The sequence below is a fragment of the Phalacrocorax carbo genome, chromosome 16 (genome assembly GCF_963921805.1).
Source record: "Phalacrocorax carbo chromosome 16, bPhaCar2.1, whole genome shotgun sequence".
NCBI lineage: Eukaryota > Metazoa > Chordata > Aves > Suliformes > Phalacrocoracidae > Phalacrocorax > Phalacrocorax carbo.
This window is the reverse complement of record NC_087528.1, coordinates 1,970,804-1,998,447: the sequence shown is the minus strand read 5'-3', so window position 1 is coordinate 1,998,447 and position 27,644 is coordinate 1,970,804. Positions and strand designations below refer to the sequence as shown.

The window sequence follows — 27,644 nt, the reverse complement described above, 5'->3', positions numbered from 1 at the left end:
CAGGTGGAAAGCCAGAGATTCTACAGCCAGAGCACAACACACTCCATGTCTAACCTACAGAAGGCCTTGAAATACACTCCCCACCACCTCCATATTTTTTTTTAAGGAAGTTTTTTCCAGGCTTTTGTGATTTTTGGATATGAAAACATTTCACAAGAGGGAATTCCAACCTTGCGATATCCCACAGAAGTCTACGAGGTACATATCAGAGTAAGAAATAATCTGCTTAGCAGTAAAATTTCCTAGAATTAAAACAATGGCATAGAGTAGATTACATTCTTCAGCTACGCAAGTTACAAGCAACTGCAAAAAACAGATGCTATTTTTCTTACATCTCCCTTTAGATGCAATTAACGTAACATCAAATGTGTTAAAATCGCGACAGAAGTCAAACAGATCATCGCCCAAATGCACAGACCCATCATTTTGCCACAAAGTTAAAGACTTTCTGGACCCAGCAGGCGCAGCCCTAGCACATGATGATCACTTCTTCAATTAACTAAGGCAAAAACTACCACCAAAAAGTGAGTTCCGCTAACAATACCTAAAAGAGCATTAACCTGCTGCAAACACTACCAAACATTAGAACATTCCTGGGACATCAGGGAATGCTTTGGGGCTGCTGAGAAGACAGGGATATAATCGTTCATGGACATCCATGGATTTCACCACAACTTCCAAAATTCCGCATGAGAAAACTCAAGCACAGCTGCCTTGTGGAAGAGACCCATGAAAAACACCAGGGTCGCTAGCGCCCTTCGGTTCCTCACGCCTCTTCCTCTTTCAAGCAGGAACACCTCAGCGGCACAGCAGAGCTTGGAGCCTCCACTGCCACGGCTACACACGCCTAAAACCACAACTCCCGGTTTTTGGTTTTGCTTTACACGCTTCCAAGCATCTCCCATTTGACACCATGGAGAACGGAATCGTTAATGAAATAATTTGCTCTTTTTAACGTAACATTTACACCAAAAAGCATTAAAATACAGAGTTTTTAACAAGCTACTGTAATGACAATATTGATGTTTCTATTAAAGACCAAAGGCATAAGTAGGTAGCCCAGTATTTTGGGCTTAGCAGAAAATACACACGCAAAAAAATCAAAATAAAATCAAAATAAGACAAAACTGACTTCTCTTTCCAGTTGGGTCCTGACTAACTGAGAGGTCTCAAGGAAGCCTTTCATTTCCAAGAGTCTTCCGACTGTAAAAGGGGGATTGTGCTTACTTACCACACAGAAAGCTGAGAATTGAGAGGCATGAAGTGCCGCAGAGAAAGCTGTACAAGTGCTGAGTACTATGACTCCACAGAAAAATAAAGAAAACTGGTTATTTTAAACAAGAAGTTTATTTAAACAACGAGACACTTTACTTGAAGGGAAAACTATCTAGGATCATTTTTTTTTTTTTTAGAGTAATTTACCCCTACTTAGACAGAGATTGCTCTACATGTAACAGCTACGTACAAAAGTTATAAAATTGTCCTTGGTTTTACAATGATAAAAGAAAAAACATTGAAATTATCCAATCAAACAAGGTATGCAAGGTTTTTGTTTTTTAAACAGTGAGAGCAAAATAACTTACTGGAATATAAAGATAAAAGGAGAAGGAGCATGCCACTAACGGAGAGAGGGGCATTTTCACAGAACCAGTTTGTTTTCCCACCCCATCTCCATTAAATGTTGATCAAAACATACCATTGGCCATTTAGTTAAAAAAAATATGCATTATGTCTGTGCACATACACCAGTTACTTTATGTACAATAGAAGGAATAGGAAAAAAATCAGAGAGAGAAGAGAGAAAACTATACTGCAGTAGTCAGGATGTGGCTGAACCAAGTCTCATTTTTCTAATTGTGAATGTGTCACCTGTGGGAGCACAGTTCTGGAGAGGAAAGTAGCAGGTTCTTTTTTTGTGTGTTTGGTTTTTTTTTTGTGTGTGTTTTGTTTTGTTTTTTTAGTAAACTCCTCCTGTTTGCTGCTGGAACACATCAATTGTATCTTCGTCCTCCATTTCCAACTACAGCAGAAAAGAGAAAAAAGGCTTTGAACTCTTCTCAGATATCTACTACAGGCTGGGTTGTTCTTACAGTCCTATCTTCATGTTTCTTTCTATACAACTTAACCAGACCTGCCCCGCTCCCCTCCATCACCACCAGCACTTTGTACATTTAACCTACTTTGCCACAACTCAAAAGCAAAGAAATTGAAAGGGAAAATCTCACCAGTTGATAGCTGGTGTCCTAGAACGATTTCTAGTATGTAACTTCAGGGCGCGTGTATGACTCCTATGGAAAAGACTGGCACTCCTAACATTCTGATACCGTTGCCTACTTTGCCAGTGCATCTTCTTTCTCCGATTTGCTTTCTCAGTTTACCTCAAACATTGCCACAATTCGACTTCGCTGCTGCTGTTCAAATGTGCAGAAGGCTTCAGCTAGAGCACTACAGCAAGCAGGCTGTAATGAAAGCCCCTTGCCCAACCCGGCAGTAAAACCAAGCATCAGCAAGAACAAAAAAAATGAAAACCACTTTACGTGGTAAACGATGTAACAAACTAGTGAGGAACAGCAATCCTTCATTAATTCTCTTTTCCACCATAATTTTTACAGTTGATGTGCCTGGGATGTTCATGTTACCTACTGACAAAATCCGTACCGAGACTGAAGGAGTTGCTATAACCAACCTAAGTTATATTTCTAAACAGCCTCAGCTTCTGCTCCAGGAAATCAAACTGGTCTACGGCATTTACCACAGCTATAAATAGCCCAATTCTTAGCTTCAGTGTAACATGGTTGGAGAGAAAAGCACCCTGTTACCTTAATTATCAGTATTCCAAGTTAAAAAGTTGCACAGATGTGGCCATAAGAGGCACATTCTTTGGAGCAACTGCTCAGAAAAGATAGATCTACTACAAACCTTCTCAAAACAAGAACCGCTTGTTTCATAACAAGTGGTCCGGAAAAGCACATAAACTGCATCACTTGGAAAGGCTGATTAAACACAGCTACGTGGAGCACTGCCTAATACTCGAATCACAGCAAACCGTTCTGTTCCTGGAATGGCCTTCGTTTTAACCAATTACAAGCAGACAACCCAAACTTCACAATATTCATTAATTTTATGCTGTTAAAACAGCATAAAATTACAAATAACAGAAAGTGACTTTTGTATTACAAATGCAAGTTTGCCAACAGGATCTCTGATAACATCCTGGCAAGCTTTTATAAAAAATAAAGCCATTGCTTCAGGAAAAACTCAATTCTTAACTTACCGATTCTTCTCTCAGAGCCGTGACTCGATAAAGCGACAGTTTTACACGACTCCCCATCTGTACACTATATTTTGTTTTCTTATTTTGTACTACCGCAACACAGACTTATTATTCAAAACACTAAAGGCGTCTTAAGATTCAGTTTCCAATAATTCTAAATCAGTTATATCAAAATAATGGCAAAAAAAGATCACGTTCTATCACTAATACATAAAATTACGCAAGTTTTGTATAAGAAACAGAAGCATCAGCTCCTGCAGCAAATTTCAAATACAGTTCTTTTGTCTTGCCTCTGCTGGTTACCTGTGCAGGTGTGTCTGTTTCATTAATTGGCTGCCCGTCGAACCGGAATCTGATTTGCCTCATCGACAACCCCTGGACAAAGAGAAATAACACAAAGGGAAGTTAAGTCTGGTGTAAAAGCACTCGCTAGTTTTCTCTTGAACTTGTCACTGCATTTGCAGCACGATCATTAAAAGCCACCATTCATAACACACAATATAGTTTTCGTACTCCCCTCACACACTTACTTTAAGGCATTTCACTACAAATCCTTGCAATCTGTTTTCTATTAAAAATTGCACTGTGTCCAATAACTCGGAGAAGCAACAGTGCCCCCACTGACTAAGTTAAAATAAAGCAATTTCTAGTACACAAGGCTCAGCCCAAAGGCCACGATTTTGATAGTGCTTTTTTATAATAATTCACTTAAAAAATTAGATGCAACGCTTTGGATAGCAAATGGCACACAGTAATCCTCAATACTTCTTTTTGATCTTCCGCAAAAGCAAAGGTATTCTGAAGAATTTTGTCCAGAAATGCAACTGCCACCTATTAGCCCACAGCAGCAGAGTAGCCAACGGTAACTTTTTGACCTTGAATTCCCATTACCAAGAAATCAATGGGACAAAGTTTTTCCATGCACAGCTGGAACTTTCCAAAGGAGTTCAAATGGAACTTTTAAAGGCATCTTTTACTTCCAGAAACTACTCAATAGTATTTCCAACCGGCATTTCTACCACACACAGTCACTTTGCTGACCTCTTCCATCCCCAGACAACTACTGCTCATTCTCGCTTGAGACAACAGATGCAAAAAGGTAACTAAAGCCCTTCGACTGGTAACGTAAGCTTCAAATTCACAAGTTAGCTTTCAAAGGTATTCTACAGCACACATTCTGCAAAGGAAGATGAATCAAGTTTGAGGATACAACCAGAACCAAGAACCTTGGTGTCTACTTCCTTCCCACTTCTCTCTACCCTCTCTACAGAATATCTGAAAACACAACAGGTCTAGTTGGTTTTGAAGTAAATCCGATGTGTTGCATGGTGCTGCTTCAGCATCTCTGAATTAGAAAAGCAGCCTTCATTTAAGCCAGGCAAGACCAGATGGAACAGACCAAAAGAAAACCTAACACAGTAATTACTTTTGAGAAGTTGATTCATCAGGAAAAACATTTTAATCAGGAATATGAGTGACCTTTTTGGTAAGACTTTATAGCTCACAGCAAAGCACCTTCTCTAGCGCAACTGAGATCCTGCCGTGCTCACTCAGAACATGTTTAAGAAAACCATGTGGCCAAGTGTCACGGCAGCAACACATTTCTGCACAGCAACATTTGGTTTGAGCGCTTTTCTTTGACATTGTGTTTCTTAAAATATTATTCCCTATTTCAGAAGTGTTGGTTCTTTGCAGGTTCCTGACAACTTTGTGAGCCGGATAAATGCTAGCTGAAAACATACGGAAAAACTGTACCTTGGTGAGATCAGGATCTACAAAAATGCATAAGTTCCATGGATGATTTTTTCCCTACCGCAAACAGTCTTGATCATCTAAATGTATCATTCGAGGTTTAGTTACTTCCATTTTAACTCTACTACCTGCAACACATGATTTTCATAATTTAAAGCTGCGACATTTTCTACTATATGCAGCTTCCACCTCTCCAAAATTAAATCTAAAGTCCACAGTGTAAGGATTTTAAGACTGGATAGGAATCCTAGTTAGGAACACAAACAAAAATCTAACTTCTAGAGACACATAGAACAAACTCTTTTAAACAAAGTTTGAGAAGCATCTAAGAAATAAAATTTAAAGACAAGTCCAGCTCCACAGAAATACCTTTCGGATACCTACTAGCTTAAATCCAAAGTCAGAAAAAAACATTTCCCATTCTAAAGATTTAACTCTTTTTTTCCTCCAATTGACACCTGGGGGGGTTTTGCTGGTTTTGGTTTTTTTTAAAGCAGAGTAGAAACTTAGACTGAATGTTTTAGAATCTTACTTCTGTTTGTTTCCAACTAACTGCAGTATGAATGGTACTTCTAAAATCACCTCTCCCAGGACTTTACAATTAACCAATGCTCAAACCCCACAAAAGACAGACAAAACTGCACTTTATGTTTGGAAAAAGCAAAACACAGTGGTTTGCATAATATAACATGAGCTCATATGACAGAGGTATGAAAAATGAGCTCTCAGCTTCCATCATTCTTTAACTTATTCCCAGAACACCTGTACAAGAACACATTTACATGTTCAGCAACAGCTGATTTTCCCTGTCTTTATCTGCAGCACTATCCTATTGTGACAAAGGGTAAACCAAAGCAGTTTTCCCACTCTGTGAATTTGAGTTTGTTTTTCTTGGTGGTGAAATAGTTACCTCAATATTTTACACTGATTTTATTGTATTCAATGGTATCACTGAAAATTTATTTAAAAAATAAAAAGAAAAAGAAAAAAAAAACCCACAACCTTCCCCAATTCTGACCACTTCTGTAGAGGTGAAACTTTCTAAAGGCAGACAGTCATTACAAAATCATGGACAGCAGAGGCAAAATTCTTCCTCATCAAAAGCTTCAGAAGAGTGTTAAATAGCACTACTCTTACACAGGTGTTTTGAAAACCTCCAACAGCTGCCTGCAAACAAGTAGGCTGGCTGCAGTTGCCACTACACTAGCAAAATCCATTATTTTCTTTTTGTCCCTCAGAGGATTAATTTGACAACCAAGCCACAAGAGACAAAACAAAGCCCGTCGCTAGATGCACAAGCTCCTTCTCAAACTAGACATCAGACACCTTTAAACCCTGAGATACCACTGACACTCTCTCACCTCAATACAATAATAATAAGCTAATAAATCAAAAGTCTATGACCAGACCAAGAAGTTACTCAGAGTTATAAAAATAACTCTGATCACCACTCACCTCCCTACCCCGAGTTCACACCACGGGCTCCTAACCCACCCTCTCCACACTGGTGTTTTTGAGCAGCAGAGTAACAGCGGCCTCCCAACAGCGCCTACTCCTCGAGTACGGATTTCACAAAGATAACAACAGATCTTTATTTTACCCGTTTCCTGTCACAACCCTGCCAGTCCACCCTAAAACAGATCCCAAGAACAATATGCTTTCCACAACACAATTTGCTTCTGTTAAGTCTTTATCATTTTGCATATTTAGACAGTTTTAAGACTTTACTGTGTTCATCTATCCCTATGGAGATCACCTCTCCCCCAGACACCGGTTCTCCTGATGATCACACAAGAACCATACCTGTCGTTCACAATAGGCTTTCATTAGTTTACTAAGTGGTGTATGCCTCTTAATCTTAAACTGCACCACAGACCCATCTTGCCCTGCCACCTTCAGATTAATGTGGTCATTGTTTTCAGTCTTCACTCCTTCCTGTTGAGGAAAGAAAAGAAAAAAAATTATTTTTTTTTCAAAGGTATGAAACAAGGAGTTAACATTTTACCAAAGTGCAACAGGTCATTAAAAAGGAGGAAATAAAGATATTATAGCTCTTTACCAGCTTGAAACTTTGAATTAGGAGATAAAGGTCAGTACTTTTTATTTGAAAACAAAAGTCACACACAGAGACACAATTAAAAGCCAAACCCTACTGATATTAAGTGCCATTCTTGAGATTGGTTAAAATGCAAAGCAGTAATGAAGAGTTACTAGGCCAGTTGTTTTACAACAGATTTTAAAAAAAAAAAAGTAATCTCTATCAAGGGCACAATAACACACAACACTACTGTTCCCAATCGAAGGAATAAAGTTATTTGTGTTACAACTATGATGTCAATCACCAGCAGGTCTTTTTCTTACTACACCTCAAACTTTTTTCTATCGGTTGAGGTACTTCTGAAGAGAACTTCGAGAGGTTAAAGGACTATATGTGAAAAGGTGACAAAATCTGAAAAGAACCAAGCTTTCTCCTTCAGAAAACGCTTGAGCAAAACCCCTCCTCGGCGAGCGGCCCGATCCTCTCGCTCCCATGAGAAGCCACACGCAGAAACCGCCAAGAACCAACTTTCAGCTCTGCTGCCGAGTACCGCGGGAGCAGCGCCCGCTCCGGAGGTGCCCGGCAGCCTTTCCATCTTTGTTTCCTGCAGGAGAAGCGGCCGGAGGCCCGGGGAGCGGGGCGGGTGTGCGGGATGGCCCCGGCCGGGCTGCGGGGCGTCCCCGCCATGTGACAGACCCGGCCCGCCGCGCCGCGAGGTGTTCTGCCGCCTCCGAATCCGCTTTGAAAATAAGGTGCGGGGGGGGAGGAAAAAAGAGGGGGAAAAAAAAAAAAAAAGGGTGGTGGCTTCTTTCGTTGTGGTTGTTTTTTAATTCCTGATGCTGAGAAGTGAAGCCCCACGCGGCCCCCCCCGGCCCGGGCAGCCGGGGCGAGCGGCGGCACAAAGGGGGCAGGAGCGCCGCGGCGGGCCCCGCCGCCTCCCGCCAACGGGCCGCTTCGGAGCGGGGATGCTGCGCCCCGGCTGCGCAGGGGAGGCCGGATCCCTCCCGCGAGGAGGAGGAGGAGGAGGAGGAAGGCAAGGGCAGCAACCGCCTCCGGACCTGCCTCTCTCCCTGAGGAGGGCGGGAAGGGAGCCCGGATTCGCCCCCCTCGGGCCCCCCCCCCCGCCCTCTCCCCGCCGCCCTCCCCGGGGATCCTCCGCCCGCCCCGGGAGGCCGCGGCCCCGGCCCCCCTCCCCCGGCGGGGCGGGAAGGCGGCGGCGGCGGCCCTGGGTGCGCAGGAAAATGGCGCGCAAAGCCGGCGCGGCGGAGCCCAGGCCGATGGCTGGCGGGGCCCGGGGCCGGGGCCTGCACGCCCTCCCCTCCCGCCGCCGCCGCCGTGCCCCGTGAGGGGCGAAGCGAGGCGGCGGGCGGGAGAGAGGGAGGCGGGGGAGGGGGGGGAAGCGGGAGGGCGCCTGCCTCACCTTGGGCTTCTCGTCGGCCATGGTGAGTCAGCGACGTCCGGGCCGCTCCGAGCGCCTCACAAAGGGGGGGAAGAACCGACCGAGCGCGGCGGAGGAGAGAGGCGAGAGAGGGAGGGAGAGAGAGAGGGGAAGGCGGGGGGGGGAAGGGAGCGCGCACGTACTGCCGCGGGGCCGCGCCTTGCCCCCCTGCGTGCGCGCGCCCGTCCCATCCTCCCGCCTCTCCCCCGTCCCCCCTCCGGCGCGGCTCCGCCGCTCATTGGACCCCGGCGGGTGGGGGGGCGGGGCGGAGGGAGGGGGTGAGGAGAAGGGGAGAGCGGAGGGAGCGCGCGCGCGTCCCGGCCGTTACATAACGCGGCGGCGGGAGGGCGGAGCGTGCGCGCGCCCTGGCGGCTGCCCGCGCTGCGTGCGCGCGCCCCACCCCGCCGGGCCGAGCGGGCTCCCGCCGTGAGGCGGGTATTGTCCTCCTCAAAATGGCCGCCGGGCCGCGGCGCCCCGCGCTCCCCCTCACCTCCCGGGAAGGGGCCGCCTTCAGCCCCCCCCGGCCCCTCGGCGCCCCCTCAGCTCAGCCGCGCCTCACCTTGCTGCCCGGCCGCCTGCCCGCACTCTCTCCACTGCCACCTTTCCCTGATGTTCCTCCATATGAGACCCCTCTGTGTCATCCTCCTCAAACCTGACACGTTTTCCCCCTCCCCGCTCGTGGCCCTCGCTGTTTCACGGATGAGGCTGCGAGGTTTGACTGGCACCCGCTGCGCTCCCAAAACCTTTCCCCCCTGAGGAAGGTGAGGCATGAGTTTGCCCTGAAATATGTGTAGCTTCTGTAGGGGTAACCGACACCCGCTGCATCTGAAAGGTGGATCTCAAATATAATTAATTGCAGTCAAGGTTTACTTAAATTCCTCAGTAGGCTAAGGATATGATGCAGCATCTCAAAAATTATAATAGAAAATAAGAGAATATACTACTAAAGATGCAATTCCTTCAAGTTCATTCCAATGGAGGGGAGGAGGAAATTCTCAGTCACTCCAGGGATTTCACTGAACAGGTTCCCCACAAAGCAGTTTCTGAGCCTTTTCTCATCGGCTTTACACCTGCCACCACCGTTTGTCAGCTGTTCCTCTACAGCACGGAGGTGGAAAAGCACCACCACAAAAATGACCCTTGTAAATACTTCAGGGACGGATTTACCAGGTGGGCATTAGTCCTCGCTGGCGCCGCACCGTGTGGTGAATGCGCTCCGGATCAGGATGCAGAGGCGGCCATATGGTGCTCCTGGCGTGGCACGAGCCAGGCCTCCTGCACCATTTCGGAGAAGTTACAAGACGGGATTTGTCTGGAATAAACTACTCAAGTAGTGAAATATCAACTAAAGAGAAACTTAACCTATGAGCAAACGCAGGCTGCTTCTCACTGTGGATTCTGATCCTCCTCCTCTGCCTTTTGTCACATTACCTCACGTCCCAGTACCTCCCTTCTGACTGCAGACTCACGGGGAGTTTTTTATTATAGTTATCTGGAAATTGAAAAGGAAGACAGGAAGCCGAAGCTGAACCTTTACCTGAGTCCACAGCTGAGAAAATAACACAGCTACAACCCTACCTGAGGCAGCAAAGATGGCCCACGCAGCCAGCTGAGCCTCTGCAACCCACGGGCGGTGAAGTCTTTTACCACCTCCTTGTAGACTAGGCTCCCATATATTAGTAAAGTTTTCCCACTGCATCAGTACTCTGAAAGATTAAATCTCATCTAAAATTTCACAGAACCTTCTAGTTTTAGTATTTTACTCCTCCTCAAGAGTCCTTCTGAGTTAGTTCTAGAAAAATGAGAGGCACTGGAAGAGCTCAAGCTGACCCAGGAAGGCAACTGGGATGCTGCTTCAAATTGTGTCTGAGACTCAAACGCATACTCCTTTGAGCTGTAGTTTCCGCTCCTACCTGTGTCCTTTTCTTTGATTTATCATCAAAAGACTATTCCAATTAGTCTATCCTGCCTGTTTTCCTTGCATTTAATTACTCATGTTATTACTTTTTTATTTATTTAAGCTACTGGGAAGCAAGAAGCACCCATAGCTAGAGAAAACACATGCTTCTGTACAAATGCCCCTCGCACAGTCTGACAGTGTATCAGTCTCCTATGATCTCCCTCCACCTTTTATTTCAGCTCTGAAGAGCAACTTTCAATGCCACTTGGACATTCTGAAGTCCGTTATCACCACTAAGAAGCAGAACTATACATGAGAATGAGGAAATAAAGCATCTTAAACCCTGCTCTGTTCTTCGCGGCTTTTTTAAGCGAGACTCAAAACACATGGGGTACTTTGCAGAGCAAAAGACAAGTGCCGTTTCCCAAAGGACCTTAAGTTCTATTTTTAGAAATGATGCAACATCACAGAGAAGCGACTGCTGTAAGGAAGGGTGTCACAAGACTGGTATTGCTCGACGGTCCTGTTTTATTTTGCTCTTGCCACTTCTTCCCCCTCCTTCTTTGAAGATGCTGCAGGTCCAGGAGGAAGATTTCCTTGGGAGGTGGGATGAAACTGGTCAAGGCCAAGAGCGGCATGAAAGAACTGAATGCAGGAATGGCGTCATGCAAGACATACGTTAAGGCCAGCAGTGCAAACAGAATGAATGTGCTTAAAAGGAGACATGAAAATACCCTGGACTTTATGAGAACGTGTGGGACTTTGTCACCACCATGGAAGTTACGTGCGCTCAAAAAAGCTGAAAACTGTTTCAGCTACGCCACCATTGGTCTCGCCACCAATTACACAGATTCCTGATGACAGAGCAGGTTTCTACAAACCCCTTATTTATACGACTTTTCTTCTAATGTACCAACAGGGGAAACTCAGGTTACGCAGGAGATCCAGTGGAGCCAACAATAAACTGAGTGCTAAAAGCTGCAAAGATAACTGGCCAGACATCAGCACACAGAGCGAGCGGCAGGGGAGAAGCCACACTGGGAACTACAAAGGACCCTGTCCTGCAGGGTCCAGGCTGCAGCAGAGGGGGCAAAGGCAAAGCTTTGTGTCTCTCACAGCCCCTCCTCTTCAATGCACGAAGTTGAGGGGCAGTGAATGGGGAAGCAACACAGTGAGAATTCCAGAGAAATTCCACCTCTGAGAAGAAAATTCCACATGTTGTTTCCTAAAATATTTCCATGCCTTGTTTCATTCTTGTACAGCAGTTTTATAAGGAAGAACTGTGACACATCTAGATCTGCAGAGCTCTTGGGCTTAATTCTCCACCGTCTTCTGAAGAGGGCAGGGAATATGGGTGTTCAGCATACATTCCCTTTCACACTGAGATTTTAAGACATTAAGATTTTTAAGACATTAAGGCAGCTACAGGCAGAGTAGCACAAGTGTGTGCTACTGCACTGCAGCAAGCATAAGCCTACAAAAGCAATTCCACCCCTTCAAAACTGCGTGTTACTTTGCAGTTAGTTCAATGCAAGAATAGAAAGCAGTTATTTGAAGGTGTAAGCAAGTGAGTAGGGCTGGAGCTGCCTTCTCAGCCTGGATTCCGAAGGTCTGAGTGGCTTATTCAGGCTTTGCTCTTCATTGATCCTAGTTTAGCACCAGGAACAGAAAATATATTTTGCCTGGGGCACTGCCTGTTCTGTGTCCTCCCTGACCATGATCGTTCCCTCTGTTCCCCAAGTCAGGAGAGAGCTTTCAAACCTCCTCTGTTGCAACTTAGTAATTCCCCTCCCCATCAAGCCTTGATTTTTTTCCCTTCTAATTTTTTTTTCTTTCATTTTTCCCCTGACTGGAAAACAGTAGCACGCTTTCTCTTTGCCTTTGCCTTCCTGGCTGGACCCAGAGCCTCTGCTCCAAAGCCCTTTTGGACAATATGAAGTTCTACGCTGACGTGGTCGTTCCCAATTCTGCTTAATTACATGGAACAGACAGGCACAGAAGCCTTTTTGCAAGGCGTGCAGGAAGGTGTCCCTTCTGGATACGTGCAGATCTCCAGACAATGTTCAAGAGAGGACTAAGAAACGTTAAGATTTCCTACTAAAACTCAGCATTCCCAAGATGGCTTCCCCAGGGACCAGCCACCTTCCTTATCAGTTCAAGATCATCAGACGCTGCAGATACGAAAAGCCACTTACACTTTTAGGGAGTGAGCAAAGCCGACTGTACATGCCAAGAGACGGCAGGAGAGGATCAGAGAGTTCCTGGACCAGTTTTTAGTGTCTCTTTACGCAGGATGGATCCTGGAGCAGAAGAGGACACTGTCCCACTCCTATATCCACCACCTCAGTAACCAACACTTCTCCCGGCCGTGCTGATGAGGAGAAAATAGGAGCAGTGAGACCGATGGGTGGCTCTCCAGGGTTGTCAGGCCTTGCCATCTAGTTGGTAAAGGCTGATCACCCGCCTTTTGGCTGCCCCTCCCTGCGCGTAGGGCTGTGGTTCCCTAGAGTGGTCCACAGAGACAAGCGTTACGTGCCAAAAAGGATAAAAGGAAAGCAAGAGAAACACGTGCGGCACAGGGAAAGTACACAGGGATGCTCCAGGCACTCAGGTGTCCCTCGGAAAGCCTCGGGTGGCAAGTTCTGCTGTCATGGTTGATACTCAGATGAGCTCACGTGGAGAGAACTCCTTAGCCCCACTACATGGAAAACAAATAGTGATTCCCACCCTTCAAAGAGGGATCTCACGTGGTAGGCAAGTCTCAGATTTCCATTAAGAGAGTTAGCCAGCTCTGTAGTAATTATGCATTTTAGTTCATTAATAGCTTTTAATTACGATGCCCATACAAGCAGCGGGCTCTGTATTTTTCCTCAGCACGCTGCCTGTTAGCGTAAGCTTTTAGAAGCCTCCTTTCACTCGTCACGAGAAATGGATGCAGTTGCAGAAGCAGCCCCTGACCCCTGAAGATCAGTGGCAGACCTCTTACCGCTGGGTTTTCAGACATCCCGTTTGGATTTGTGCCTAGAGCTGTTTTAGGAACTTGTGGAAGGATACTTTGGACTCAGATACCAGCACTAACATCCTCAGAAGCCTGCAGCATAGAGCAGCACCATGTTGTACGACAGTAGATGAATCTGACTTTGTACAACAGAGATTTGAATGCACGCACATCCCCAAATTCCCCCAAAATGCCCGACTCTTACCCACAACAATAAAGGATGAGCTTCCCTAACACTCATGAATCTTAGTTTCTCAAGCAGGTTTCTCAAGATTTGAGGTCTTCTCATACGAAGAGAACTGCAAGAAGCCTTTCCTCCTGATGGACCTGAACAGCTGCCAATTTTCTCAGCACGAGCCATGTCACAACATGCTCTTACCCAAGATAACTGCTAGCTTTATTTTTATTGCAAATGATGGCTGCAGTAGCCAATAAAGTAACAAAAGGCAATTTAGCAGTGGAGTGTTGCAGCATTTGTCATAGGAGGACAGCGAGTGATTTAAGCTATCTTGAAAAATTAATTCTTAGCGAGCTTTTCCAAAAAGTACGTCTGAGAGGGACGGGCTGCTTCCAGCTGGGAGTTCATCAAGACAGCGTGGCTAATATCTTTCTGAAAAAGCGTATTACTGAACAAGTTTGTTATTGAGAGGAATAGGCAGAAAGTGAGGAGTATGCAGAGGTGGGAAGAAGAGCGGGAGAAGGAAAGGGGCAGCATGTGGTTAGTGTTATTGCACCAAGTTACTAATGGATACTCAAGTTCACTTCCATCGGTACGTGAGCTCCCAGAGTTTGCAGAAGGTTGATCAGGCAGCCTCCAGCAGCTCTGAGGCAAACTCTGCCTGGTCTCTAACGGGTATTAACGCCCACCCCGACCCCTGCCAGGCAGGGAAAGAGCTCATGGCCCTGAGCAGGGGAACAAGGCAGACGTGCACAGCAGAGTTCCTCCCGCCAGCTGCCGGCACGGCTCCCTGGCCTGCTGTCATCGGTCTAATGCTTCATTACAGTCCTCCTCCAACCCGCGGCAACCCCCTCCGGCAGAACGCACGTAATTCCGTTGGGCAGCTTTATCACAGAGCTCCCTGAGAGCTCCAGCAGCTCTGCTTCAGAGAACGTCACCTTCAACAGCCTGGAGGCTCATCTGCCTACGGGTGTTTGAAGTGCTTAAAGGAATAAGAGAAACAGGTTATTACAAGGCAACCAAGTCAACGAAGTGAAGGTGAAGACGATGTTGACTGGCCAACTAAATCACCTGGACCCAGCGCCCAGACCCAGTGCTGCATCCGCACAGCACTTATGCTGCCAGGAGAAGAAAATGAGGTAGATGGAGATGGGGTGGCCGCCTTCCCTTTTTCTTTTCCTTTCCCTTTACTTCCCTCTTCCCTTCCCCTCCTCCCCAGTCCGGGCCGGGAACACGGTTCGGAGGGGCGGCACTCGCCAGCCCCGCCGGGCCGCCTGAGGCACCTGCTGCCGCCCTACCAGCGCTCCGAGGCCCCGGGCAGCCCCAGCGCTCCCGGGGCAGCCACCGCCCGGCGGGGCTGCGGGGGCCCGACCCCTCACCCCTCCTCAGGGGAGCGCCCGGGGCAGCCGCCGGCGGGAGCGGAGCGGGGAGCTGCGCCCGGGCCGGCCCGCCTCAGCGGGGCCTTCGGGGCCGGCGGCGCTTCCGGGGCTCTCCCCGGCGCCTGCCCCGAACCGGCGGAGCCCCGCCGGGCCCCTTCCCCCGGCCGGCGTCTCGGCCCGGCCGGGCGGCGCGGCGGGGAGGCGCGGGAGGGCGCCGGAGCTCGGCGGCGGAGCTCGGCGGCGGGGCGGGCAGCGCAGGCGGCGGGGCGGGCAGCGCAGGCAGCGGGGCGGGCAGCCCCGGCGGGGCCTCCCTGCGCGGCGGCGGGCGGGAGGCGGGAGGGGAGCGCGGCCGCCGCCGCCGCCATGGAGGAGCTGGAAGCTGAGCCGGCGCTGATGGTGCGGGCCGGGGAGGGCCGGGCAGGCGGGCGCGGGGCGGTGCGGGGCAGCGCGGGAGGCTCTGACGGGCCGCCGTCCCCTCACAGGTGGTGCCGGGCGCGGACCCTTCCCGCCGGCAGCTGTGCTTCGCCTGGGGCCCCGCGGAGGTGCTGGTGTGCGAGACCCTCTTCGGCCGCAGAGGTGGGTCCCGTCCGGGGCGGGGGAGGGCCGGGCCGGGCCGGGCCGGGCGCTCCTGCCCGCGGCCCTGACGGGGTGTCTTGCAGGCACCGGGGAGGCGGGGCCCGGCTCCTCCCGCGTCTTCGTGGTCCGCAGGGATCAGGACATCTACATCCAGACCTTGCGGAAACTCTTCAACGAGTCGCACGGGATCTTCATCGGCCTCCAGCGGAGCGAGGAGGAGCTGGCGGGGAAGTCGAGGAAGGCACAGTGAGTGAATGCTGCGACCGAGGGCCACAGGCAAATGCCGCTGATCTGACCAGCCCATGCTGCTTAGAGCCGCTGTAATCAGCGGCAGAGCGGACAAAAAAAATGACAGTTTTAAGGTAATTTTACAAAACAAGGCCCCGATCCTTCCAATAACCTCGCTGATCTGCGCCTTTGCCCGCGTGTGTGTGTGCAACCACCACTGATCCCTGCTAGATTCACCCAAGTACTGGGAGCGTCTGCTGCTGCAGAGAAACTTGTAAGGCTTCAGTGGACAGTAGGCACAAGACTAAAACTCAGGCAACTCTGACTAACTGAGGCCTTTTTGCATTTGGCAGATTGGTTCAAGTGAGTAAAAACTACCGGTCAGTGATAAGAGCATGTATGGAGGACATGCACCAGGCGGCTGGTAAGTTTGTTCTTTCACTGCAATATAAGGAAATGCTATTTGTGACTATAAAAGCAGCATTTCATCGTAAGTTATTGCAGCTACTGTAAACTAGCACGCATAGGTTTCAGTAATCACCAAGGCTCCATTTCCATCCCTCAGATTTCTAAGTTGATTTGTAAATCTGGCCAGAGATTCCCCGCCATGTTTTAATGGTTTTTCTGGGGGCTTACAGTCTTTTTCATATCTCAGGTTACAGTTTTATGGGACACTGAGTCCAAATTAATAGCTTGCTCCCCGCAAAAAGTGGAAGAGTTTACTCTTCCCTTCCATCCTTGCCCTGTAGCTGTACCCAGATTTACACAGGACTTACAAAAATTGTTATAAAGTTAGGATTGCCATGCGTGTACGTATTTAGGTCTGTGCTTGATGAGCGATCAGGTATTGCTGTCTTTATTTATGAGCCAGAAAGGGCTGTGAAAGGTAAATATGTCGCTCTTTGACTTTCCTTATTCTTCCTTCAGTCTCTGCCCGGGACCCTGCCCTGCAGAGCCAGTACAGCACTCAGGTAACCTGCAGTCCTGTCGCGTACTCGCAACTGATCGTGAATTGCCCGCTAGTAAATTCATCAAGGCCAGTGCTGTGGCAGTAAGGCGTTTTAGATTTAGCTCTGGCTTAGTATATTTGAAGCGTTTCCAATAAATTCCATTTATTCAGGAATAAATGCGAATAAATAGTTAGCTCCTGTATTTCTAAAATGATAAAAAGATGGACTAAATCTGGATTCACTGCCATTTCTTAAACATATGTTCAGTGTTAGGGATGTGATGTTTTCTTGTCACCTTAAAGCCAGCTGCGGGCCAGTACTCGCCTGTCTGAAACTTCCCCCCCCAAACACTCAAGTTCCAGTCAGGCTCGTCACAAGCTCTAGCTGTTCACTGTGAACTGTCCGACACTAGAAGGGTGTGATGGGAAGAGCAGGTTGCCCACAGCAGTTTGTCCTGTTAGCTGTGCTGATGCTGCTTCATTGGCCTTTCTTCCTTTGCTGTTCGTATTGTGCAAAAAGGCTGAAAATAACACTTTCTGTACTATTTAGTGTTGCCTGCTGCTGACAGATTGTCATTGCATTTCCACAAGCAAACCGCTTCGGTATTTTCTAAGCTGAATGGGTGCAGAGAAGTTGTGGCCTGTTTCTGTCTTAATTTGTGTCTCTGGAGCGTCAATATGACATTGCTCTTATCTGTAAGAACTGAGCTTAGCTGCTTGCTGTGCATGGCAGATGCCTTTGGTTAAAAAAAACTCTAACTGGAATAATTACTAAATCTGAAGCACGGCCCTGCTTCTTTCAGGTTTCTATTCTCTCTGCAATGGAGCTGATCTGGAACCTGTGTGAGATTCTGTTTGTTGAAGCAGCTGCAGGTGAGCAGTGAACTATCCTGAGAAAAAGATCCCCCGAAGGGCTTTTTCTTTGCATATTTATTTGTTTAAAATGTTTATAGCATCCATTGTGTCATGTTTTAATATGTTTTAGAGATATGACAGGTGTCAATAAGCCGTTTAATACCTCTTCTGCCTCAGTAAATTGCCTTCTTCATGTTGAATTATGTCACACTATTAGATTTGCCTTCTGCTTTTTCCCCTCATTTAGTACACTACAACTTAAATGGTCTTTTTGACAGAAGCATAATGAAGAAGAGGGATATCAAAAGGTGTTGCCAATTTACTTGACTTCTAAGCATAAACACATCTATAAGCAACATATATGTTGATGCCAGCTAACGTTTATGCATTCTCTGATGCAACTCCTTTAACTTCAGGATGCCATTTTTGAAGTTGGTTTGTTTACACCAGCATTTTGAAGTAGTAAATAATTTTTTTTAAGGAAATGGGATCATGCGAACCAATATGCTACTTGCACAGTCCCAGAATTCAGAAGAGAGATTCACGAATTATGGATTACTTAATCTGAAGAAAAGTTAATCACCTAGTGCCAGATTTTTTCCTCATATTCAGTTAATAATAGTGAATCGATGCTAAAATAAGCAGAAACGTGTGCGTGTCTTTTGGCATTGTAAGATTTATGATCTGAGTCACTCTCCTTTAGTTTCTTCAAGTAACTGGTTGGGGTTTTCTGCTGGACCCTGGTGCTGTTCTGTCTGAAATTTGCCGCTGGAGCAGTCTGCTGCTCCCACAGCCCGGCTACTTAAGGAGCTCCGTTCCTCTGTAATTTGAGTGTGGCAGAGAGAAATCCCATTGGTAAACCTCATCCAATGGTTGTCGAACCATTAAGGTTAGAAGTATGTAAAAGAGCAGTTTGGGAACAAACGCTTGGGAACTTACAGCATGAAACCTTCTCTGCATCCAGCTGGCCCCCTTCTGCTTCGCCTCCTTGACTGGGTTCGACTTCACGTCTGTGATGTGGACAACATGGTCCGTGAAGTTCTGAGCAGTGAAAATCCATCGAAACACGAGCTCTTCTGGAACGTGGTGAGTGTAGTCGCCTGTAAGATTCTTAAACAGTGAGAATTCACACCTGTGTTTTGCCTTCCTCCTCCCCACTCGACACTAGACTACATCTCAGGAGCTGACAGCCAAGACGCTGCTGCTGCCTGCCTACTTAAGTTTTAAGATAAAGCCATTGTGATGATCATCCTACCCCTCGCTCCCATCCCGATCCTTTCACTTGCACAATCCATAGAGGTCAAGACTTACACTGTCGATCTGAATTAGCAGGGCCTGCAGTCTAAGCATTTCAACTCCTCTTCACTTGCCTAAATCACAAGTTAAAATCCCCCTCTGATACTCTTGGGTGTTCGGTAGCCTTGCACAGCGTGGTGCTCACAGACAGGCGGTTTTTGCAGGTGGATGTCTTTGTGCTGCAAGGCCGAATGGATGAAGCACGGCACTTGCTCTCCAAGGAAGCCAGCGCCAATCCCACGTCAGTGAACATGTACAAGATCTTGGATGACTTGATGAAGAAGATGCCTGTGCCCAGTGTACGTAGAAAGTGGATTTTTTTTCATGCAGTTCCTTTGGGAGAAGAGCCGCCTCTGCTGCGGCTCCTGTTACATCACAATTTGTTCACCATTTAAACATCTTGGTCTTAATCCTTTACCGTAATAATATTTGTGTTCTTGAATTGCCCAAAAGACCCAACCATTCAGACAAAAACAAGGTAGAAACAAGTTAGAAAGATAATTTTTGCAGGCATTTACATTATCCAGTTGTCTGAAACAGTTGCTCTTGAGAACTAGTCTCTTGTACAGAATGTTCTCTGAAGACTTTACCAGCAGAGTTTCCCTCTGTTGCAGCGATCTCCTTGTGGAGCAAAAGGAGCAGCTGCGGCACAGTAGTCTCTCGTAGGCTCTCCTTTGCCGTATTTAGATGAGTAAAGCAAGACACTTCAGATGCAACTGTAGGAACTGGGAAAATTTGATGGCAGCCCCGTGTTTAGCTTTTTACCACGAACGACTGTGAGTTCAGCCCGAGCGCCTGCTGTGATTTAACTTGGTGTCTCCTTTAGTTTATGTACCGTAATCCTCTCTTCAGCTTGGCAACACCCAGACACTGACCGAGATGGAGCTGAAGTGGCAGCACTGGCATGAAGAATGTCAGCGGTATCTACAGGATGGAACTTTTGCTTCCAATTCCCACATGGAATCCATCTGCAAGGTGCGTTTTTGCTGGGAAGGAGGGAAACTGTGGACAAGTATTGGGTCCAACCTCGTGCACTGCAGGAGCCCTGCGCAGCCATGAGTAACTCGAATACGCTGGGTGATCTGTTCATTGAATCAAGAGATTTCAGGCCAGCCTTTGTACGGCGTTCTTTGTTTTGCCACAGCCCTTGCAAGCCTGGGCAGATGTTTTCTTTTCCTGTCCAAGGCCATGAGGCTGATTAGGAAACTGGGCTCTGAGAAGGATCTTTGTCCTTTGTGATTTAGTTTTGATTAAATCCTCAACTTTGCAAAACGGGAGTAGTGCCTCTGAAGGGCTGCGATGCAGCTGTGTACATTGCTGAATTTGCAGAGAGACTCCTACCTTTTTCTCTCGTTAGATCCTGCTGGGAGATGAGGATGCCATACTGGAGAAGAAGGAACTCATGACTACTTGGTACCACTTCCTGGTTACCCGACTCCTGTATTCCCATCCAACTGTGAAGCCAATGGAACTGCGGTTTTATGCACAGGTATGAAATGGAATTATTTTTATATTCACCACTGTTTCATACACACAAGGGTTACTGTACTTAAAAACTTCGGGAGGGTTGACAAGCGCTACGTAACTGTAAGAAGTTTCCTAGAATCTGTAAGTGGACTGGGAGGCCGGTGCTTGGGGCAAACAATTGTTGAAGATGACTCTCTTCGATGTCTGATGTTACCGGTCTTGTTCCTGCAAGTTGTTTTCCCAGTTTCCTTATGCTAAATAAGGAAAAATCTTTTCTTGTTAATGTGTTCAGTCTCTGTGACACACTCTTACCCATAAAATAACCTAAATGAGGCTGCTACATCCAGACAGATATCTTCCTTCTACCATCTTGCAACTTCTGCGTTTATCATGCCTTGTGATTTTATTCCACAGTCTAGTATGGACCTGTTCCTGGGGGGAGAAAGCAGCCCCGAGCCTCTAGACACGATTTTAATGGCAGCCTTTGAATTTGAGATGCACCAAGTCATCAAGGAATGCAGGTTGAGTTTTAAGGTTTTTGATTCTCTAGTTCTAAAGCATTGCTCTGTGTGTGTTCGCTCCAGTAGCATTTGGGGCGGGGGATATGGGTAGAGCCCCCCTGCTCGTCCATGCAAAGAATTTAGCAAAAATACGTGAAGCGGGCAGCAACTGAAAGTATTCCATTAGGTCTGGGGCACGGCAGCCAGACGTTATGCTGTAATACAGCTTCTGTATTGGTAAGAAGTGCCAGTGGAAAACCTGACGCGTTCCTCGGCAGTGGTGGGCTTAGTTTTTTTCCTTTTGCTTGCTTCAAATACAGCATTGCCCTGAGCAACTGGTGGTTTGTGGCTCACCTGACTGACCTCCTGGATCACTGTAAACTCCTGCAATCTCACAACCTCTAGTAAGTATTTCTTTGCAGCGATTATCAGACACCCAGAAGCAAGGATGACTGAATCAACGCGTGGATTTTGGTTGAAAAGGAGCATTTTGGGCGTTTACAGAAAATGGAGAATAAAGGTGGTGCATGTGCCTCTAAAGGTACAGGCAGCCCAGATTCTCTGAGAAGCAGCAGCAGTTGCTGACCTGATGAATTTGAGGTGCTGTTCAACAGTGCCTCACTACGTTAGGGGTTTTTCAAAATACAGTTTTATCTGAAATACAATCAAGGGCCCAAATGTTTGTGATTATTGGGAATAGTGAGAAACTCATCTAAAAAGAGGTTCCGAAGTTATGCTTTGAATACATCTAAGTTTGAGCAATTAAATTTTGCTATCTGAATTTCCTTGAAGTTTCAGTTTCTTAAAGCACTTCCTCTACATTATATTTGCAAAGTGCTGTAAGTATTTGGCAGGTCTCCCGCAGGAGAAGGCTGACCCGCACGCTTAGGCCTGAGGTACGAAGCTTGTTAAGACAGCCTATGAAAAAACACGCTGCATAATGAAAAGTACTTGTGAAATAAAACCGACGGATTTTTCCAATGAGGTGCAAATAATAACGCCTGTTTCTTTTCTCTCTTCCCTCCCCAGTTTTGGTTCAAATATGCGTGAATTCCTTCTGCTAGAGTACGCCTCAGGACTCTTCTCCCATCACAGGTAGCAACTAACACTAACCAAAGCAAATAACTACAGGTTAATGAATTAGAAAGGGAAAACTTGCAGCAGCCACCGTTAGGATTTCAGCAAAGGCGTCCCCAGGGGTCACGCAGCACCAGCACGTTTCCTTTCCTGGACAAAAGCTGTCTGTTAGAACCCCTCAGGCCTGTTGCCCAGGACAGAATTGCTGCTGCCACTGCGGCTTTTTGGTACAGAGCAACTGGTGCCAACGCGCTTGTGAGGGGCAGGTATTCTGAAGCTGTGAAATTGGCAGCTGGTAGAAAGAGCGAGCCATTCTGGGCCTGCATACTGAGTTAATCAGAGCAGAGTCAGCTTCTCCTTGTGGCTTTATTCTTGGGCTTCTTTAAGATTTATAGGATTGGAATGTTTGATGATGTTTTTCTCCTCTGCAGCCTGTGGCAGCTGGCAGTAGATTACTTTGACCACTGTCCAGAATACGGCAGGGTATATCTGGAGCTCCATATCGAGCGGATCCCCCTTAACACAGAACAGAAGGCCCTCAAAGTGCTGAGGATCTGCGAGCAGAGACAGATGCATGAACAAGGTGATTGATTTTTAAACCTCATTGTTCTGTAGTGATACAAGTGAAACTGCTGAAACTAATTCTTCCCCTCTTCTCCTGTGTTCTCTCCTAAGTTCGTAGCATCTGTAAAATCATGGCCATGAAAGCTCTGCGGAATAATCGCTTGGGCTCTGCCCTGTCCTGGAGCATCAGAGCTAAGGACGCGGCTTTTGCTACACTAATATCCGATCGGTGAGTCCGGGTCAGAGGCTCTCAGACGGCTGCTGCTGTAGGGGGTGGCAGGACTGGGGAGAAGGCAGCCGCCCTGCGGCGGGCAGACGGGGCTTGTCGTTCCCTCAGACCAAGTACCTGCTTCGGGACTAGAAAACGGCAGCCCTGGGTACCTGCGCCTGCAGTACCCTCGCCGGTTCTTTTCTACACTGTTTTAGTTCACGAAATCTATAGCGACGAAACAGATTGGCTTCATCTAACAGTCCAATCCTCTTAGGCCTTGCTTTGCTAAACGTTTCTTTTGGCAGTAGCTCTACCTTATGCACAGCCCTTTCGCTTGCTCCAGTACGGCTGTTTGACAGACTCTGTGGTGAAGCAGGGAACTGATTTGGGAGGAGGATAATCCCCTTCTGCGCTTTATTCAGCAGATTATTTTTAAAGAGCCTAGTTCACCCTGCAGTCTCCAAGTGAGTCAGTGGGAGTCACTTAAACCACCCTTTCTGCAAAAAAAATCTCAAGCCACAATTAAAACTCATGTGACAGAGTAAAGTTTTATCGTGTCCCTGGCTTTGCATAAGCTTTTCACAACGTCTGACCTTGCAGGGGCGGGAAGGTTGTTACAAAATTGCAGAGGATGCTAATGCTTAGCTTGGGCCTTGGCAAAAGATAGAGCAACTTTCTTTATGCTTTTCAACCTCTTGCAATCTGCATCGTGTATTTTTCTGCTAATTGGAAATAGGCAGGTACCAACCTCTTCGCATAGTTAGAGTATAATTTTGAAATTACACACTCGGGGTAGGTGGCCAGGCAATACTCTACCTTCAACAGTGAGAGAAGGGAGTAGGAAGAGGTGCTGGGGTTTGGGTTTTTTCATTAGTTCTTTGAGGGAGTGGGAATCATTATATTTCTTTCAACAGAAGGTGAAAGAAAACCGTCACAGGAAGCAGCCCTGAAAAAAAGCAGCATAATGAAGGCTGTGACAAAACAGATGAAAAGCTTTTAGAATTGTTTTTGTTCCTGCTGCTTATCAGCTTTTTTACACAGCAGAAAAACTGAGCTTTTGTTACGATCTGGGAGTGTTATTTATGCATCCACAAGCCTCAGCCTCCTGCACTCCTTCCTTCACTTATTCCTTTTAAAGAACAGATCTCGACTACCACAAAATCTGGAAGAATAAGTAGTGTCTGTGGAATGCACGTTACTGCAGGTCCTTGGCCACTCTCCAGAAACACTTTGATGTCTTCTGAAGCCCTCACGGGAGGTTGATTAAGATGGAACGTGGGTGTATAGCGAAGTTCTCTGGGAGGGATTAGGAGATACAAAATGAATGCAGACACTGTTCTCCCCTCTAAGCTTTTACTGCATTTTACTGTCTCCCTAGATTCCTGAAGGACTACTGTGAAAGGGGATGCTTCTCTGACTTGGACCTCATCGATAATTTGGGGCCATCCATGCTGCTCAGTGACCGGCTGACGTTTCTTGGTAAGAAGTATCTACAGTTTTCATTCTGGTCTCTTGCTTAGAACACAGATCTAACTGCACGGAATTATTTGGATTTGTCTCTGGCTGCATCCTGTTTTGGTGACAAGGGGAAAGCAAGTGACGGAAGGCAGCTGGGGATGCAGGGGGCTCGCGGCCAGGAGACTGCACTTCCAGTTGCACTCACAGCAGGCGTCTGTTCTGCACTGCTTTGAGCAGGGTAGTCTTGAATTCTGACACTTGTAGGCTTCCCCTTTCATAGTCTTTTTCCAGGCCATATCGCTACGTAGAGACTCTGAAATGTTAGGAGAGTCTGGAAGACCTTAGGGGGCTCCCTTAGAAGCGTAAACCACTGGTTTAACTAACTTCAGAAAGTTTTCCAAAATCTCAACATCTTTGCCGGTTCAGTGGCCAATTCCAAGCTCGCTCTAGCAGAAGATCTCTCCTGCCCGTTCGCTGTGGCAGCTGTGCCAGATCCTGGCGGAGGGCCTCCAGCTACTTCCCCCCACACACCACAGCTTCCTTCTCCCCGCTGGCACAGCGCGGGCTGTGGTGACCTGCCCAGCTGGCTGCAGCTGCTCCGTGGCCTGTGACTGATGGCCCGAGACAGGAAACTGAGCTAAGAGGCGCCTTTCTCCGGAGCTGTGGCAGTTAGCAAGCCCAACTACTGGGGCCAAAATCTAATAGCAATTTGGAATAGCTGCTGGCAATTGGGCCGACACCAGCACTGTGGCGAGGGTGCGCCTGAGTTTCAGCTGTTCCTATCTGGTCCAAGCTTGCAAAACTGGAACTGTAGTTCCTTCATGTAAACCTTATCCTAAATTAAGCTGAGAAGCTAAAACTGTGACATACCAAATCAGTACTCCCTCCTACCGCCGTGTGCCCGGTGTCACTCAGTGACCCTTGTATCAGCCCCAGAGATCTCTAGTTTGATTGTGTAACTGTGTTTATAGAGAAATTGCCTCCCTTTCTGCTGCTTATAAAAAGTCCTGAAAGGCCTGAAAATATTTTGCTTGTTCTTCCTTCGGAGGTTTCAGAAAGATCAGGTGTACTTTCACGGGACAACTTTCACACGTCTCTAGCTTGAGCTCAAGCCTTAGTCAAAGGTGAACCTGATGGGGAACCGTTACTTCCAGTATTTTGACGGTTTAGCGGATACACACAAAGCCGCAGGATAAAACTCACGTTCATCCCCAGCCAGTTCTCATGTGCTGGGTATTGATCTAAGTAATTCTTAACTCTTAACAAAATCAGAACTTTCCACATTAACAAAGACCCCGGTTTCCACTTAAACGATCAGGCAGCCAAGGCGGCCGTGCAGACCTCCCGACCTTCTGCGGTACCAGGCAGCACATTCGCCCCCGCCTCTCCCCTCCCGTTCCCGGTTTTTGCAGACACACCAGCCTCCCTAAGCCACACGCGCTGTCGCGCACCCTGCAGCCGCTCGGCCCCAGCCGGTATCCCTTAGCGAACAGGCCGGGTCAAACACTAAACCCGACCAAGAACAGCGGCAGGTTTTTGGCTGCCTTTTCAGCCAGGCTCCAGCTTAACCTCTCGTCATGGCCAAGCTTCCCGTTCCCCCAGACCCGGCTGCTTTGGAGACGCCTTTCAGTTGGGGGGTGGTTCTACCACAGGCTTCATGGGAGCAAAGGGACCCCCTGTCACCCCGTGACCCTGGCACTGATGCCTTTTACCCTTTGCCAACACCCCTGTGTAGGGAAGTACCGGGAATTCCACCGGCTGTACGGGGAGAAGCGGTTCTCTGAAGCTGCCAAGTTGCTTCTGATGCTGATGACGGCTCACATCGCTCCTTGCTCCTTCTGGATGACCCTGCTGACAGACGCCCTGCCCCTGCTGGAGCAGAAAGAGGTGAGCAGGCTGGGCACGCAGGCAAAGAGCCCCCACCCCCTTTCTTTTCTTCCGGACAAGGCACCCCGACCTGGTGACCCCCCCCATCTGCCCCCAGAGACCATTCCAGTGCCCAAGAGCTGTTGGCGGCCGTGCCGGAACGAGCGAGCCCAGCGGCCTGTCAGTGGGCGCACACAGGACCCAGGGTGGGATCATCAGCTCTTAACTTGCTTCCCAGCTTTTAGAAAACAGCAGTGGAATACACGTATGCTGATAACTTAAATACACCACACATCCAGTTCCTTCTGGTATTGGGCTTGATTTTTTCCTAGTGTGCCTCAGTCTAAGCCCAGGCTTTCCTCTAAGATCCATCAGGAAACCACCAGTTTGGCAGTTACAGCCCCGTGACCGGGCAAAGCCCAGAGCACCCGCTCTGACCTCCGAGCTGGCCCCGCTTTGCGCAGGCGGTGGCACCGGAGACCCCCCAAAGGCACTTCCAGCCTGAATTATCCTCTGACCCCGCGGTTCAACGGGTCAGGATGGAGCTGTGGGAGCGTGAAGCCGTTCTCTTCCCTTCGACTGAGTTGTCTTCGGGGACGTCCTTAAACGTGATCGTTTCCAGTAACCGCTTCCATTTCCCCAGGTCATATTTTCAGCAGAGCAGACGTACGAGTTGATGCGATGCCTGGAAGACCTCACAGCAGGGAAGTCGGAGAAGCAGAAATTCCAGGTAGCTCCTGTTTTGCAGGCGCCTGGATAAGGAACCGGCGGGGCTGCAGGGAGGGCCGGGGAAAGCAAACTGAATTTACATTCCCGCCTGGGGGCAGAACAGAGGGAGAGCCCAAGTTGCCGAGGCAGGGGGGTGTGTGGTGTTATTTGTAAAGGCCAGCCACTCCAGGCTGCACCAAGAGAGATTTAAGCAGGCGCAGGAGCGGTGCGGGAGTGCTTCCGCTCCTCGCTGGTGTGCTGGTTTGGATGGGGCTGTGGAGCTTTTCCAAGGTAGACAACTGCAAATTACCTGGGCGATGAAAAGCTGAGCTGCTGCCACCCAACAGCTCGAGCTGCGAAGCGTTCCAGGCGCAGAACGGAGCCGTTCGCTCCATGTGCCGCCCTCCGCAGCTGCCGGAGACTGCAAAGGCTCGGCAGGGCTGGCTCGTGTTGAGCTAGAAAGCAGGAAATGGAGCTTCTGCTCCTCTCAGGAGGTCCCGATGGCAGGTAGCCACACGTACTCCTCCTCCTCCTGATCTGCAGCCTTGCGTTCCAGAAGGTCGTTGGGACGAAGCAGCGACCGCCAGCTCGTTGCTGCGCGTCACAGTCTAACCCAAACTCTGCTCGCTTTTAGGATGACGACGTTGAGACAACGAAAGTGGAAATTCTGAGACTTGCGCTCGCACGAAATCTTGCACGAGTCATCGTCAAAGAAGGCACGTTGGAAGGATCCTGAAGACAGCAATATGTGACTCCACTCCTCCTCCGTGGCTCACTGTACATAGACCTGACTGCTTTTCTAAGAATAAATGTCTCGTTTTGCATATTGCTTGGGGATTTCTTGTCTCCCATAGACATAACTTTGAAAAAAATGTAAGTGTAACTCAAGAAGGAACCGCATTAAAACACTGAGGTTGCTCGTTCCAGCGGGG

At 48.0% G+C, this 27,644-nt stretch overlaps 2 protein-coding genes and 1 long non-coding RNA gene across 3 annotated transcripts; 1 reads left to right on the top strand and 2 right to left on the bottom strand.

Annotated features, from left to right (window-relative positions):
• Positions 1-1,328: 1,328 nt before the first annotated feature.
• Positions 1,329-8,724, bottom strand: SUMO2 (small ubiquitin like modifier 2). Its single transcript, XM_064466836.1, has 4 exons — positions 8,485-8,724; positions 6,830-6,961; positions 3,578-3,649; positions 1,329-2,020 (listed from the first exon to the last, which is right to left on the bottom strand). The coding sequence occupies exons 1-4, from the start codon at positions 8,503-8,505 to the stop codon at positions 1,958-1,960; spliced, it is 288 nt and encodes a 95-aa protein (XP_064322906.1). The 5' UTR covers positions 8,506-8,724; the 3' UTR covers positions 1,329-1,957.
• Positions 8,725-13,775: 5,051 nt separating this feature from the next.
• Positions 13,776-15,290, bottom strand: LOC135315896 (uncharacterized). The gene is made up of 2 exons (XR_010375373.1): positions 14,650-15,290; positions 13,776-14,560 (listed from the first exon to the last, which is right to left on the bottom strand). It is a non-coding gene; the product is annotated as an uncharacterized LOC135315896 (long non-coding RNA).
• On the top strand, positions 15,252-27,541 carry NUP85 (nucleoporin 85). The gene is made up of 19 exons (XM_064466817.1): positions 15,252-15,353; positions 15,440-15,533; positions 15,617-15,779; positions 16,115-16,185; positions 16,689-16,732; positions 17,514-17,583; positions 18,530-18,651; positions 19,026-19,160; positions 19,714-19,836; positions 20,219-20,350; positions 20,743-20,849; positions 21,149-21,232; positions 21,858-21,923; positions 22,337-22,488; positions 22,581-22,698; positions 24,059-24,159; positions 25,874-26,025; positions 26,648-26,734; positions 27,347-27,541. The coding sequence occupies exons 1-19, from the start codon at positions 15,321-15,323 to the stop codon at positions 27,446-27,448; spliced, it is 1,956 nt and encodes a 651-aa protein (XP_064322887.1). The 5' UTR covers positions 15,252-15,320; the 3' UTR covers positions 27,449-27,541.
• Positions 27,542-27,644: the final 103 nt, after the last annotated feature.